The sequence below is a fragment of the Leuresthes tenuis genome, unplaced genomic scaffold (assembly GCF_036924035.1).
Source record: "Leuresthes tenuis unplaced genomic scaffold, fLeuTen1.0.hap1 SCAF_4, whole genome shotgun sequence".
NCBI lineage: Eukaryota > Metazoa > Chordata > Actinopteri > Atheriniformes > Atherinopsidae > Leuresthes > Leuresthes tenuis.
The window spans coordinates 6,699,873-6,716,888 of NW_027325358.1; the positions used below are offsets into that span (position 1 = coordinate 6,699,873).

At 40.9% G+C, this 17,016-nt stretch overlaps 1 protein-coding gene across 1 annotated transcript in view; it reads left to right on the top strand.

Annotated features, from left to right (window-relative positions):
• The window catches only part of pkd1a (polycystic kidney disease 1a), a 76,606-nt gene that overhangs the window by 40,660 nt on the left and 18,930 nt on the right, over window positions 1–17,016 (top strand). Inside the window, exons 17-29 of the mRNA XM_072384281.1 lie at window positions 1,314–1,489; window positions 2,121–2,251; window positions 2,390–5,004; window positions 7,215–7,409; window positions 7,495–7,794; window positions 7,919–8,367; window positions 8,627–8,777; window positions 11,558–11,710; window positions 11,833–11,973; window positions 14,265–14,586; window positions 14,720–14,936; window positions 16,565–16,724; window positions 16,812–16,964. Coding sequence (XP_072240382.1) covers window positions 1,314–1,489; window positions 2,121–2,251; window positions 2,390–5,004; window positions 7,215–7,409; window positions 7,495–7,794; window positions 7,919–8,367; window positions 8,627–8,777; window positions 11,558–11,710; window positions 11,833–11,973; window positions 14,265–14,586; window positions 14,720–14,936; window positions 16,565–16,724; window positions 16,812–16,964 — 5,163 coding nt within the window. The remainder of the gene's footprint in view (window positions 1–1,313; window positions 1,490–2,120; window positions 2,252–2,389; window positions 5,005–7,214; window positions 7,410–7,494; window positions 7,795–7,918; window positions 8,368–8,626; window positions 8,778–11,557; window positions 11,711–11,832; window positions 11,974–14,264; window positions 14,587–14,719; window positions 14,937–16,564; window positions 16,725–16,811; window positions 16,965–17,016) is intronic.

A 17,016-nucleotide genomic window follows, 5' to 3' on the forward strand; every position in this document is an offset into this window, starting at 1 on the left:
GACAAGAACTGTCTGAACTGCTACCGCTATTACTGAATTAGAGACATTTATCAGTCAAGTTGGGAAAATACTTGTTTTCTTCTTTTTCCTATGTGAAAAGTGGGTAGGCCCAGTTAAATTCTTATAAGCAACATAGAAACACACAGTTTATCTAAACACATAGTTTTGAATCTCTAGTCAGAATGATTTTCTGTCAGATTGAAGAAATAGTTGTCCATGTAAACACGACTTATAAATCAACAAATATATGCAGAAGTAACCAGAACACAAACAGTCAGTGGGGTTACATAGCACTGTAATGAATCAAATTAATGGCTAAATTACAATAAGACTGAGTTATACGTTCATGTATACACCTTAGTCTGACTAAAAATTGGACCAGATCGGGTTCCTCGCTGTCGGATTAAGACCCCGAGATAACTCGGTTGATAGTTGCACTAAACATGCTTGTATACGGTGAATTGGACTGGGAATTGGACTTTGCGTTCAGCGCATGCTCGAGATTTGTTCCTGGGGTCGTGACCCAGAAGTTGAAGGAGACGATGTTACTGTTGTTGTCATCGCAACCAAGAGCGCCATTGTGCATCGTGTTTGTACAGTAACCATGCTCATCACAAACTAAATGTAGAGGGAGATTCATCTTGCTCTTCGTTTGCCATCTATCTCGAATGCCTGAGTTTGTTGTTGTTGGTAGTGGTGAAGAGGTCAACCAGAAGTGGCTCTATTAGCAGTAGTTGAAATCAGTACAGCGCCACCTATCGTACCGGGGTATGACATGCTTTGTACCAATAATTCGATTTATTCACCACCATATATACTTGGATAATGGCCCTTGCCCAAATAAGGAGCATAACCCAACTATAGCTATAATCAAATTAATCTCATCATGTAGACCCACCGACTTTTTGCAGACAGACACCATAGCAAAATCAAAAAAGTGAAAGATAAAGGGAAGCAGAAAACCTGCCTGAACTGATGAATCCTTCTGAAAAAGTTGAGAGCCATCATGGAAAATACATCTGCATGTATCGGTTACATCCTTTTTTAGTTGTGTTATGCTCACTGTTTTGTTTTAACCGTCCAAAATCCAGAGAAATTCTACTTGTTATAAAGAACTCAAAGTTAAACCTGAACCAGCTTTCAAGGATTAATCAAAGAATTTAAAGATGGTTTTGGTTTAATCTTGGAGATCCTTTTTCTGAGCTCATTGCGTGATTTGCAAATATTATAACTGCAGTTATGTCATTCTCATAATAAACTTAGCTGTGACACAAGATTACAGCCTCTGACTCCCTATGTGACCTTGCTTCCAGGTGACAGCCACAAACCATGTCAGCACACTCACAGAGCATTTCAACATAACCGTGGACAGACTGCAGCCCATGGCCAATCTCACCGTCAATGGTGTGCCAGATGTGGTTCCTCAGGGCTCCACTCAGACTCTCACCACCTCTGTGCTTGTGGACATGTCTGTGGCAGCCACCTTCAGGTATGAACTATGGATGAGGGGAAGATGAATGGTAAATGGCATCAACTTAACAGACATTTTCTGTGGTGTTTCAAAACAGATTTTTAATCAAAAGGCCTGCCTCTTTCTGTCTTTGTGTCTCTCATTCCGCAATGTAACTGGAGTTAAAACACTCTGCTTGCATTTGTGTGTTTTTTCATCTCCTCTGTCTGTCTCTCACTTTGCTCTTTTCTCTGTTTTTATCCTCCTGTGTGCCACAACAGCACTACAGGCAGTCAAGTCAAAACTGAGCAGTAGATTTATAACCATGTGGTCCGGGAAGATTGCTGACAAGAATTTTCCCCTCTGTGCAGCTGTTTCCCCTATACATCCCCCAAGAGTACTCTCTACCTTTCCCTCCACTCATACCACAGTCCAGAAAGGCTCCATGACTTTTAACTTTCCAATTCTCCTTGTCCAAACCTACTACTGTGTCATTAAAAAAAAGATTCACATTTTCCAGCTTTTAAAGTGAGTGAGTATATTTGCGTGCACTGGTTTTGCTCATATTGGGTAGAAACAAACTTGCTTAAACTGTCACACTTTTAGGATAAAGAAAAAAAGAAAGTAAGTCCTCTTTTAATTATATTACATTGTCTATTTTCTGCTGTAGATGGTCTTTTGGTGACGGCGGATACAAGGAGTTTGAATTCCAACCTCCATATTCTCCGTTACTCCCTGGTCCAGACTCGCCTCATCAAATTCTCCTAAGCAAAAACATCACCTATGTCTACTCTCAGCCAGGTAATCCCTCACACTCTTTCCAGTCAGAAAAACAAGTATTAACTACCGTCGCAAAAACCTGTTTCACCTCTGTCATATCTCAATGTTTTAAGCATGCAGCTATCCATTTACCTAATTTCCTTGTCTCTTTCTGTGCAGGAATATACACAGCGCTGGTCTCGGTGTCCAACCGTTACGAGAACATCAGTCGGAGCATCAACATGAGTGTTTACAGCATCCTTACTCGTGTTGATATACAAACAGAGCCACAACTCCTGGCAGGCAAATCAGCCAGTTTTGAGGCTCATCCTCTGCCCTCACCGTATGGTATTCACTACAGGTGGCGCTTTGGAGATGGTTCTCCCCTCCAACAAGGTCGGCTTGTGAACCACACCTATGTGCAGAGTGGCTTCTTCAATGTCTGTGTATCCGTAAACAACACCATCAGTAATACAGACGCCTGTGTTGAGAAATTTGTGTATGAGGAGATTGAAGATCTAACAGCTCTGAGCTCCTCTCCCACAGAGATTAACAGTCTGACGACAGTGACGGCACGCCTTGCTTCTGGTAATAACATCACATGGACATTCTCAATGGGTGATGGCAACACCTATACTAGATCTGAACCCCAAGTGTCACACAAATACATCAAAGAAGGCAACTACACCGTGAATGTGACAGCCATGAATGCTGTGAGCTCGGGCTGGACAATCCTTCCAGTTCACGTGTTTGTTTTCCAAGTTGTAAGAATGGAGCCCTCCAGATGTGTCCGAGAGCAGTCCACCGTCAACTTTCAAGCTTGGGTGTCTGGTAACGCATCCGTTCTCCGGTATGAATGGAGCTTTGGGGATGGAAGCCCGAACGAGACACACATCGGAAAACCCGGAGTCTCACACACTTACCGGACAAGTGGGAACTACCACCTCTCCCTCTTCCTATCCAGTGGAGTTAATGAAGCCACCAAGGCTAATTTCTTCAACTGGGTGTGTGTGCAGCCAGCTTTGACCAACATCAGCTTCACTCCAGAGAAATCACACTACTCTGTTGGGGAAGAAATACTGTTCCAAGTGAAAGCTGAGCCTGAGTTCAACTACAGCTATCAGTGGGACTTTGGTAGGGAGGAAGACCTTGTCCTGATCCATGGTTCTGGGAATATTGTGGTAACTTATAACAAACCAGGTCACTACAAAGTGACTGTGTATGTTTTCAATAACATCTCTTCCAGTAACAGCAGTGCTTCGATTGAGGTTTTGATGCCAATTGGACCAATTGCTATTCAACATAATGGCACCAAGTACAATAACCTGACACTGGGAGCTCCATATACTTTCAAGACTTCTTCTTTGGCCTCAGATACCACTTACACCTGGAATTTTGGAGATGGAATTGTTCTTACAGGCCAGAATATCCTCCATACCTACAACATCTCTGGGAACTACAAAATCACAGTGAAAGCAGCTAACACTGTTAGCCAGAATGACGCTGTTTTACCTGTTACTGTGCTCGCACCAATCCGTGGGTTGACAGTCAATGCCAGCTTAGTAAATGTTCCTTTGAATGCCTCAGTCCACTTTGAGGCCCACAAGGAGAAGGGAGACGGTGTGCGGTACTCTTGGATACTGTGTGATCGCTGTACCTCAATACCAGGGAACCATACCATGTTCTACACTTTTCGCTCTGTCGGTACTTTCAATATCATTGTGACAGCGGAAAATGATGTGGGAACAGCACAAACAAGCATCTACTTGTTTGTCCAGCGTAAGTTGGAGGGTCTGCAGATTTTGACAGATCAGATCGAAGGAGGTGGAAGCACAGGTTTGAAGCGTTGTTGTTATGCTACAAATCGTGTTCTCCACCTTCAAGCAGGATTAAAGGAGGGCACCAACATGACCTTTACATGGAACTTCATTAGGAAGATGGACCCTCTCAGTTCATTCAACATGAGCGGGAAGACTGTGGAGGTGAATTTCTCTGAGCCAGGTTCATATGACATCTTTCTGTGGGCAGCCAACCTTCTAGGACAGCTGTCCATGAACAGAACCATCCGCTTCCTCGAACCAGCTGCAGGTGTGTACCTGCTGATCAGCAACAACCCGGTTGCTGTGAATTCACAAACAAACCTGACAGTGATGATTATGGAAGGCTCAGATCTGCAGTATCGATGGTTTGTTGATGGGAGCGATGTGCAGTGGAACAAGCCTTGGTTGAACCTCAGCTTTGATAGTCCAGGCCAAAAACAAGTTACTGTTGAGGCCTTCAATGAGGTTAGCTCAGAGATTGTGTCAGAGGTTGTCAACGTCCAGGAAGTCATCTCTGGGCTTAGTTTCACTGCTATCAATGTGACCGAGCCGGCTTATGTAGCAACGAAAGTCAATATCTATCTGCAGGGGGAGGTGCTGACAGGAACTAATGTTACATGGACATGGATGTGGGAGGGAAGAACTCAAACTGGAAGGCAAATCTCTCTGATTTTCCAGGAGCCAAAAACAGCCATCATTACATTGAACGCTACCAATGATGTCAGTGAGCAAATGGTTTCCAGGGAGTTCTATGTTCAGGACATGGTTAACGGGTTGGAGCTGAGAGGAACTAAGAAGCTGGCAGCAGTCAATGAATTGGTGGAGTTCACCATTTTAATGGTAGCGGGTTCGGACGTTCAGCTGATCCTCACCTTTAGCGAGGATGCCACCATTATCCCTGAGGTTAACCGGACCTACACCCATGCCTTCAGCAGGGCGGACATATACATGGTCAATCTCACTGCTCACAACCAGGTAATGTAAAAAAAAAAACAAGTCACTTTTCATATTTTGTTTAGGAGTACACTTTTTTTTTAAACTTCAAAAGCAGCAATTGTATAAAAAAAACACTTGTGTAATTCTCTACATTGTAGATTTTCCCTAAAAAAAGTGGTCTTCATTTCAGTAATACAATAAATAAAACTTTTGGTAGCATTTACTACACAGCATTTAAGTAATAATTATGTTGGCAGTCATCTGCAAAACAGTGGCCTAAATATTGGACCCTACTGCTTACCTTAAACAAAACTTCACAGCTCGCAGAAGTATAAAAAAAAAAAATAGGCTTGTTCAGGATGAGCCAGTCCAGCGTGAATTCGTTTTTTTAATCATACGTGAACCCGACATGCTTTGAGCATAAAAATGATTTTCTCCTGACGTTCTGGTAGCTGCAGTTTCCGGAGCCAGTTAGCCTCCTCCCTACACAGCCTAAGGGCATGACAGAAATTGCCCAACTCTGACCCAATCCACAGCCGAATGATTAGGTTTTCACCCAGTATTTACAATTCCAAATCAAGGGGGGGGAAAAACCTGCTCATTGTTGTTGCTCAGCATCGCTATTGATTAAAAAGAGTGACATTTTAGCACTCCAGGGTCTTGGCCAGAGTATTGTATCACAATGATAATGGTCATGCTGAGCAAGAGCAGCATGCAGGGTTTTTTCTTTTCATTTTAAAGTATAGTGATACCCTCCAACTCTAATGTGTGGAAAATCTTCCAAAAGGCAGCTAAAAAAACTTTAATTTTTGTTGAATTGGATGATCTTTCAAGTTATTCTTTTGATTTTGAAGAGATTGATTACAACATTTGCTAGGTATATTCTCATTTGATGTTATGAACTGCAACATATCACAGTTTCAGTCTGTGAATAAACATTGGACTGATTTAATTATTAATGTAGCAGTTATTGATCAAGCAGCAGAGAAGATTTAATCTTACACTCAGATGAATGCCAAAAGCCACATTAAAATGATCTCTAAAATGTGACCGAGCCGGCTTATGTAGCAACGAAAGTCAATATCTATCTGCTTTAAGATAAGAAACTGTGTGGCATTTCAGTTCAGTGACATGTTTACGTCTGTCACATGGTTTGATTGTCTAATCTCAGGCCAGGCGGTCTAACATTGAAGCATTAGAGAGCCTTTACAATCGAGCATTAAAAAATCCTCAAGAAAAAGCTAATAAAGTCTCATCAATGCCACATTTTAAGTAAATATATGTTTTTGAATTTTGTAAACTGAACTGATTTTCATGGTTTTGAATTTGTATTCAGACTCACTCCTCTACCTCACCTTGAATATAATAGGACACAATTGCTGAAGATCCTGTAGATACTTAAACAGCAAACAGAAAGGAACAATATTCTCAACGCACCACCTGTTCATTTAAAATCAACTTTACACTTTAACTGTTGATGATTACAATGAATTGGATTCCAATTGGCTTGAATTGGACTATATTATTTAAGTGCCTTGAGATGACATTTGTTGTAATTTGGCGCTATATAAACATCTTCAAGTTCAACATCTCTTTTTTAAGAGATGTTGAACTTGGGTTAATTCAGTTTTATTTTTTATATAGTTTTATCTGTTTCTAGTTACCATTTTCTTTAAACACTGTACCATACTTGTATTTGAGAGCTGTTTTCAGCTTATCTAGGTATATTGTATTTGTCCCTATGAAACAAACCTTTATAGAATAGAGAGTATTTAGGTACATCTGTATGAATGTGAGGATTCTTAAAAAAAACATCTGTCAAGATGAAGCTTTGATAAACCTGTGACAGTTTTAAAGTAAAAGCTGTGTCATTAACTATTATTGTTTTTAGTTTATTTAGATAGAGACAAATATTTTCAGCTGACAAGCCTACAGCTGTAAGTAATACAACTACTGTAGACTACGTGCAAGTGGATATATGGGTCTCCAAGCATTTCATGAAATCGGGATCAGATAGAACAGGATGCAGGGGTTTCTGGGACTTCCTTTGTGAGCTGAAGGCTACTAGAAACTGCTTGGATTTTTATTTTGCCTCCTCCCTGCTGCAGTTTGCTCTCAGCTGTGTTAAAAGTTTAAAAGTTCAAACTGTGTTAAAAGTTTGATCAAGCTCATACTGTCGACTGCACCTACGGTGCGCACTGTGCTTAAAGAACATGACATGACATTGCCTTGTTGTTTCATTCATGCAGGTGGGTGTCGTGACGCGAAATCTGCAGGTGGTGGTGATGGAGCTGGTGAGTGGACTTTCCATCCAGGGAATCTGCACAGCAATCCCCGTGGGTGTAAAGAAGTTGTTTACGGCCAGCATCCTGACGGGCAAACCTGTTGAATTCTTGTGGACTTTTGAGCTGCAGTCCAGCAAGGCGACATGTATAGGCACAGAGGTCCGGTGACTTACACATAAAACAGCCTTTTAAATGTTCCAGAAATTGTTGTCTCCCTGAATCTCATTGATTTACACAACCATAGGTGCCCTACACCCCAGAAGTTCCAGGCACACTGATAATCCATCTGCACGCCTGGAACAACGTACATAGTCTGATCATCAAGGAGCAGATATTTGTGGAGAACCTGCTGAAGTCTGCCAACCTGTATGCGGTGCCACGGGACACTTTCATCAACAAGACTGTTACACTGATGGTCTCTATCACGCCAAGATCTACTTCTGTTAAGTGCTTGTGGGACTTTGGTGACAACTCTTCTCCAGTTCATACAAACACCACGACTGTGGGTTATAAGTATCGACTTCCAGGACGCTACCAGGTTCAAGTATGTATTTTTTCTGTCTTGATCTTTCATCTAATCGTTGCTAGATACATTAATTTCACATCTGCTGTATGTGACAGCTTGATATCCTGTCATATTTGTGATGTTTGCTTCTGTTTCTTAACAGGTAAACTGCAGTAACCGGGTGAGCTGGGTGTTGGCCCAAGTGACAGTAAGCATCAGTGTATTAGAGTGTGAGGAGCCAGAAGTGCAGATGGCTCAAACCCGACTGGCCATCTGGCGCTTTCAGCCCATCTTGGTGGAGGCCAGCGTGGACTTGAAGGGGTGCATACGCTACGGGCCTCAGTTCCTCTGGCAGATAGTCTCAGCATCCTCCTGTGATAGTGAAATGATAAAAGGCAACCCGCTGCTCCCTGGATCAGAGACCCAGCCTTCTCAGGTTTCTCCTGGCCAAGAAGTTCACCTGCCAATGGAGGTGGACGTTAGACGTCTGCAGCTGTCATTACCAAAGATGGCTTTGGCAGCAGGGAACTATAGTTTGGTGTTTTCTCTGTCATATGAAGGAGTGCCACTAAGGAAAGCTGCCTGTCTGCAACTCAGTGTGATGGCTGCCAAGTGAGTAGAAAAACAAAAACGCCTTTTGACACTTTCAGGATGAATTAAAGCCCACACTACTTTTATTTTACAACCCAATTCCAAAAAAGTCAGTCAAACAGAAAAAGAAACAGACTTCAATGAATCTCATAAATCAAGATTTTATTCACAATAGAACATTAAAAGAACATAAACTATGTCGAACATGAGACCTTTTACTATTTCATGATAATTATTACTATCGTCTAAGTTTAATCAATTCTTGTTTTCTTTTTGTTAGGCTGAAGCCCATTATTGAAGGAGGCACCTATCGCGTGTGGTCGAGGACCCAGGACCTGCAGCTCAGTGCAGAGCAGTCTTACGACCCCAACATGGACCCAGAAAGTCAGTCTCTACTTCACTACCACTGGGATTGTCAGAGTACTTCGAAGGTACAACAAGAAGAAGTACCAAAAGTGGCTTTCATGTGTTTTTTGTACTTCTAAAGGTAGCTAGACAGTTAGAAGAGAAGCACAAAAAATATTGTATTATCAGCTTTTCTGGAAGGCTCTCTTTGAATGCGGCTAACTGTTACCTTTTACAGTAAAATCAAGCTATTATTAACTATAAAGCAGCTACTCAGTTACTTGTGTTGCTACATAGTTGTATAGTGCACAGTAAATGAGTAAAGCAGTAAAGGAGTAAAGCAGTAAAGGAGTAAAGCAAAGCTCTCTACTGCTCAACCTTTGCTGCTATGGTGTGCCAGGAGGGCCATTTTGTGTCTCTTGTTTTCTCAACCTTCAACTTGACTCTGAAAGATGAAAGAGTGTTGAATCGTCAACCTGAGCGCTGCTTTCTAATTCTTTTAAAGTAATTTATTTTATTAAAAATTAATTGAACAGAGTTTTGATGGCGAGAGGCAATTCTGTAAAGAATAGAGAAACAGTTTCTTTCAGAGAAGCTTCGTAGTATTGAATTGTAATGAAGAGAAAGTTCAACCGTGTCAGTGGCTATTTTTACATGCACAGCAATATTCCGACTACTGAGTTTCTTCTAGATAAGAAAGCGTTCAGATTATGGTGTTTACATGAGGATATTCTGTTCATATATCCATGCTTATGTTAAGGAGCATTGGTTTCTCTTAAACTTTATTGGCACCCCTTCTCAAGAACAATCAACCACACTTTTGGGAACCATTATTATACGCTTACATTAGGCCATTGTGATGTTTGCACCTATCCAAAGCCTTCAATATATCCATATTTCTCAAATCACAGAGCTTCACTCGGGTTTCTCTCCTCGAAAGTGTTATTTTTTTTCCCCACAGCCATCCTCACAGGTCATGTGTTGTTGGGTTGCACTGTTGCTGTGAAAACTGTGGTTAAGATGCATCTACATAATGGCATTGACATGACACGGCTGTGTCTTTTTCAGAGTAAAGCCCTGTTTGGGCTGATTGTTGGTCAGAATGTTGCTGTGCATGTAAACATGGTCTTTTAAATATGGATTGTATAAGGGTGTGTGTTGATTCTGTGTTTTTCACACTCGCTGTTTCTGTTGTTGGGCAGTAACACTTTCTGCCAGAGCAGCGAAAGACCAAAATATGAGACCCAATGGGAAGGGTGTGTCCAGCAGAATGGAGTGTGCTTGTAGTTGTATGTCCATCTTTGCAAGGGCCAGTTTCATGTTGAGATACTGGGAGCGTGGACTTATTTTGAAGACAGTGATATTTTGTCTAAAGGTCTGTTTGAGGATCAAGTCTAATAGCTAAAATAGGTAAAGCATTGTATTAGTGACGGCCCTAACAAAGATAGACATGTACAGATGTGTGTGTGTGTGTGTGTGTGTGTGTGTGCTGCACATCTAAGCAGCAAGGCATTTAAAGGGTTATATAACTGTTTCGAGATAAACTCAGCATTCCACAGCTCGTGCTTTGCTCCCCACCCTGACAATTATACAGTCCACATCAACAACGACACACACATTCAAACACACACACATCTGTGCAGTACTGTTGATAAAGGAACTGAAGAACGGTGAGTTTAAACAGTAAGAGTGAAATGTATTTGCATTTTGACTCAAAGTAAAGACACAGAAGAATGTAGAGTGGTTTTCAGTCACTGCAAGGTTATTCTTGCTTCGCTTGAAACGGATTTAAAAAAGGGATTTTATTTATTCAATAACATCCAGTTTACTTTATAAAGTTTACTACAAGACAAATGTTCTTACAGGAAATAAAAAGTTAAAGTGGCCAGATTTATAGAAGCAAACATGATTGATTTATACTAAATGCAAAAAGCAGCATGGGGCAGTATTCAGGGGGGTGAGGATAAAAAGAAAAGAATAAACAGTCAATGTTGTTGATAGCAATACAAAATACAGTATTGTGATGGGTTCATGAGTATTGATGAATATTCATTACATATTACAAATAACTAAGTTTCAGATCTGGATTTATTTTAATTTTCTTTAGGAAACGGAGCAGCCACTTGTGCTGCTCCTATAAAAGATGCTGCATCATCCCTATAAGCACTTGTCCCATTCAGTTTTACTAACTCACATGTAAGTCCGTTTGAAGGCCCAAACTACCCCTTATGTTTGGATGTCTCCATTTCTTTCCAACTGTCTGAACTTAAGTACAAACCAGATTACACAAGTGATTCATAATCAAAACTCAAATGATTCAGTGATTTCAAAAACACTCCTCGCAGCATATATTTTACTCCGGTTACATGGCAGCTCTCCAAGAACAGTCAAGACAGCAGGGTTTAATTGACTGAACAACGATATTAGAGGAAAAGAGTCCTAGAAATGGGCTAAATTACGTATACAACTGAGATGAAGAACCACATGCAAAGTCTGTAATAGAATGCACTTAGCAGGTTTAATGGAATAATGCAGTCAACATAGCACCTTATAAACAAAGGGAACTTGAAACAAGGGCAGAGGATATAAAAGAAAACTAAACACAGAATAGCTATTCATACCAGATTATTTTAAAGCAGTCCATAAAGGAACATTAAATCAGTATCACAGTATCACAGGTTTTAAGTTGTATACTTCTTAGCTATATTCATGTCTTAATTGCTTTTAATTGATTTTGTTACAGTGAAATCAGAGTTGATGTAAATACAGTTTAATAACTGAAAATTCCATTCCAATAAGAACATTCCCCAGTAAATTTCCTTCCTTCGCTTAAAACGAGTTTAAGGAAAACAACATCTGTTTTCAGGGTCCAGAGCACTGCTCCAGTCTGAACTTCGGCCTTGGCTCTAGCGGCCCCATGCTGGGAATCTCTGGCTCTGAGCTGGAGGCAGGTGTCGAGTACACGTTCAAGCTGACCATCAGCAAAGACAGCATGACGCCAGAGTCCACCACACAGACTGTAAGTGAACACTCATTTTCAATATGTGCGTCATCGACAGCATTTATGTAGTTTATGTAGACCTCTGCCTCCTTAAAGCCTGTACTTTGTCCCTGCCATAACATTCTGTGTGTTCCTGACAGGTGCTCGTGCAGAGTGGCCACATTCCTATCGTGTATCTTGAGTGTGTGTCCTGTAAGGCCCAGTCCATTTACGAGGTCAGCCAGAACTCGTATGTGTACCTCAAAGGAACCTGCTCCAACTGCCAGGGCTTCTACCGAGGGGTAAAAAAACACACAGACAACAAATCCAAACAAAGGCACGAAAACACCATCTGACTGAATGTGACCTCCTGTGTCACAGAAGTCACAGTCAAGCCAGTATTTCCAAGGCCGTTTTCTTCCTTCTATCTTCCTCGTATGATCCACTACATCTAGTCTGCTCAAACTTTCCGTGGGATTTTTGTGATGCAGCAGTTGTGTGCGTGGGTGTGATAATGAGGTCATCACACAAGTCGAGCCAGAGATAATATGTTATGCCCTAACTAACATAAGGAAACCATTTCAAAGACAAAAAACATGTTGGGTTTGCTGGAGTTCAGGCTGCATCAAGCTGTAGTATAATCTAGGTTAATTCTTACACTGTTGCATAGTTTCCACTCTTTACAAGGTTGATTTATTACTTTCTACTTATCACATGCATTGGATTTCATGTATGTAGTGCTCATGTTGCATTTACACAGGAGTAAAAGAAACATCAAATTAATACAAAGAATTTTCAGCTCTTTTCATAAAAACTTCTTTTAGGAGGTGGAAGGAGCCGTTAGACTCCACTCCAAACCTCTCATCTGCTGAGATTCATCTGACAGCTTTGTGTTTCTATGCAAATGTATATTTGGACACAAAGAACAAAACTAGGTTATCTTTTTCATAAGAAGGCAGGGAATGTGAATTGGAGTTGAGCTGTTTTTACTTGTGCAGTGTAGTCCTGAAATGTTTGGAGAGGCTTCATGTGAGAACCGAATCATTCGCTCTGTGCTTGCAGAGTTTACCCAGCCAGCTCACTGGTAATAGCTCATCCAAAATGACAGAATGAGCCCAAGTGTGAATAAAGCAGGTAATCCAAAACATTTAAACAATATGTTGCTTTCCACTTGCATGATAGAAGGGAGCCTCATCTGTTATTTTCTGCAAGAAACAGAACGCCGAGCATTTTTACGTGAAACCACCCAAACCAGAGTTTTAAGATGCATGTAAATATGTTAGTCTGACTAAAATTGTACAAAATTAAAGCTCTGTTAGCTGAAACATTACACCCAGATAATGTAGGTGAGGATCGAATCACTTCTGCATGTATACACATGACTAAATGCGGCTCATGTTTCAAAGTTTTGTAAAATCAGTAAATTCAGAATGATACAGCCAGATTACTAATAAAGCTGCTGTTATTCACTTTTTTTTTCTCTTGTGTCTGACACCTAACGATGTAAAGTATATGGAAAAGCAGCCCATTAAAGCTATGTGTCAGCTTGGGGTAGTTTAAAGCATAGGGGTTTAGTTATTCTCCAGTGTTCATGTGAGTCCCGTGAGTTAGAGAGATAAACTGTTTGAAAGTTTAGAGACTTTCTACAAGTTTCTCTGCCCCAACCAGAAAGTATACAGACCCCTTAACTATTTGCATAGCTGTGTAGTAAGTTTAAAGTTGATTACATTTGCTTTTATTCTTGAAAGTCCACATTCACTCACCCATGACAACAAAGTAAAGACATAATAAACTATGCATACTTTACAGTCATTGTAAAAAAAAAAGGTAGAGGTGCACTGTGTGATGTATAGCAATAAAATAAGCAACGCATGGCGTGGATGGATTAATTTCTCAGCAACATCAAACATCAAACATGTTTCTAACTCATGAAATATTTCTAACTTGAAAAAAGATTAAACATCACATCTTATAAATAAGATGAATAAATAAATTATAGATATCACAAGCTTAAATGAGCAGAAAAGATGTTAAAAGTCCCTCCTGCAGCTGGACTTTTTATAGGCACCTTTTTTATTTTCATGGACGTTAATCTTTAATGACTAAAGGAATATTTTTAATATTCTAAGCAAAACACACGTTCTCTGATTCTCCTGAGAATGCCTTTCTAATTTATGTGTGCTATATAAGAAGCTACTGCCAGCAAACAGTTGGCTGAGCTCTCAATAACGACTGAAAACAGGTGGGAAAAGTCTAGCTCTGCCAAAACAAAGTCATTCTATTTTTCAAATTGTTGAACTATTCCTTTAAAACTGTCTCATTAAAAGTGCTGCCCTTTATAATCGACACATCTACCCCACGCACAGCTTTTTTCCTAACCCCATGAATCATCCATTTAGCTAATTTGTAGCGTCTGTCACTGCTGGATCAAAATATTTAGTCTGAATTAAAATGATTACAGCAGAGAAAACACGAAGACAAATTCAATTTGTCATCCCTACTTAATATGAGAGCTTTTAGCTTTCATTGACTTCATTAATGGTATTGAATTTATAAAGATTGGAAACAAACATCTCTCTCCTCTGTCTTTTAGCGCTGGAGTGCCATGACGCTGCATAACGAGACTCTGGTCCTGGACTCCTCCTCCACCACCACAGGAAGTGATGGCATGCATCTGGTGCTGCGGCAGGGCGTCCTGAGGGATGGAGCCTCCTACATCTTCACGCTGCATGTGACTGACAGCAGTTTGGATGGCGAGGGTGCTGCCTCTATCATGCTGCACCACAACTTGCCCCCAGAGGGTGGGGAGTGTCACCTGAGAGGAGGAGGGGAGGCGGGAATGTTGTATGGGGACGGTGACGGTGACGGTTGGAGGATACACACTCTGCTGGACCGAGTTCACTTCAACTGCTCAGGTGGGAAGAAGGGAGGTCCTCGCTATCACACATGAATTCTTTCTCTACATCTCTGTTTTTAAAGTTTTTCTTGTGATTATTGTCTTTTTGTCTCTCACATGTTCCACCTGGGTTTCTCACTGCCTTCCTGTAGGTTACAGTGATCTGGGTGTGTCAGAAACACCTTTTCTGTACAGTCTGCTGGTGACACGCTGCAGAGAAGACTACTGCGAGGACTTCTGTGTTTACAAAGGCAGCAGTCCGGAGCACTCGGCCTTCCTGCCTCCAGGCTTCAGCTCAGCTCGACACCGCGTAGCCGTTTCCATCACAGTAGAGGACCACCAGGGAGCAGCCAACATTGCACTTAATAAGTAACTGCATTTTAGATCATTAATTAGTTCAGTTAATCAGCACAGATGCCAATAAAAGAAGCAACTGTCCTCCTGAATCTTTATTTTTATCAAACTCCAAGCTTCTGTAGCCTCTAAAGCTTCTACATTATTGTGTTTTTTCACAGAATCCATGCTTTGTCATTCATCATGTCATTCAGGACTTTCAACTTCCTGATGAAGTAGAAAAGTTAGCATTTGAGCAGATGAAACTAATTAAGTACAGTTATCTGTTTTTTGTTATTGGTCAACTGACGTTTTGTACCAAGTTGTACCCTTTCCTCATTGTTGTGATTGTATTTGCATTGGTCACGAAAAGATTTTCAACACCAGGTTTGACAAAATGCAGTTTTTGATAACGGTCACACTCTGTTGGTCTGTCCGTCAGCTACAATCATGCTTGGTTATTCTCCAGACTCAAGCGACTGCATTTTCAAATAATGCCTGTTTACAATAATAAAGGGCAGAATTTGACAAAGCTCTTGCTTTTCAGCAAACATAGATGAATATGTTTGAAAGTAACTGTTTGAGCATATGTTATCTGAACTGTGAGGAAAAAGTGCATCAGCACACCTGCTGGTAAAAACTCTCCTCTGCTGTGCCAGTCAGTCAGATTAGTCTCATGATATTTAAGGCCTCTCTGCCAGAAACACCTTCGTTCTCCTTCTCCTGCATATTTAAACATTTCTCATTTAAACAGAAGCAATGAAGGCTGCCTCTATCACTGTGGGGCCTCATACACCAACCTAAGAATAGTCTTTTAAGAACATCTGGAGTGTCGATGGACATCTGTTTCTCTAGTCTGTTTGATGTGTAACGCACCATCAACTGCCTTTGATGCATTCTTACGATGCTGCCATGGAAGGATGGGTCCCTTCAAGTCACAACCTTCTTAGCTTTGGAAAGAGTTATTTTGTTGTATTTGGAAAACACACACTGGAGGAGAGCTGTTTGCAGGTTACCCAACAGCCATTTATATTGGACATTTATGCTTTGCTGTGTTTTGTTGGAACAAAAGTTAGTTATATTTAAATGCATATTGCACCGACATCAATTCAGCTTCCGTCTGCAGCATCTCAGATATTTCCAAAGGACTGTGGGGGTTTTGAGAATGCAGGGGATACACACCACATGTGACCCACTAATGAAAGGGTTTTGAGGCTTTATGACGTGTGGTAGTGAGTAAATGGACTCAATAAGGATTATTATATTATGCTGCACTTCATGCACTGTCCAATCTCAAATTTAGAAACATTCACTTTCACATCATGTCTGAATAAAGTGTGAGAAGCATTAACAGACAGGTGACAAAAGGGTAAATGACTAAATGTTTTTGCTTTAACAAACTGATGAAGCAATGAAAAGGATTTATGATGCATACTATCCTCTGAGACTTCAGCTTTGATTCTGTGTGGTTTTTGGTATTTATAAAATCTAAGCATTGTATATGTCTTCACATGGAGAGGATGGGTTTATTTTATGAAAAAGGAAGTTAGTTGTGGGATATAGCAGCGGCAATTTTTACAAAGTTGTATCTTTTTAGTCAGCACAAATGTCTCAATTAGAAATGACTCATGAACCGTGTGCTTTTGATTTGTGATTGTGTCCAGGACCATTGAGGTTGGGCTGCCACAACCGCCCCCTGAGTACAGCAGTCTTCCTCACTTGCTGTCCGAGCTGACAGACAGCAAACTCAAAAAACTGTTGGAGCAGGGAGACTCCCAAAGGGTCAGAGAGTTATCGCTAGCTCTCATTACAGTCCTAAATGAGGTAAGCGAGGCCCAGCCAAATGCATCAATCTATTCTATTACCAGTAAGCCAATAATACGTTATTTGCATCTTATAACTTTTTTTCAGTATGAGCAGACCAGGGAGTCATCACGGGTGTCACAACTTGAGCGCAATTACAGAGTCAGAGTCCGTAGCAACATCACCAGAGCTTTGACTGCTCTAGACCTCACCACTGTTAGCGACATCCAGCAGATGTCCGCTGCCCTGGCACAGTGCACGGTGAGCGGGAGCAGACTGAGGGCTGGTGGGAAACTTGAAATAAAGCGAGAAA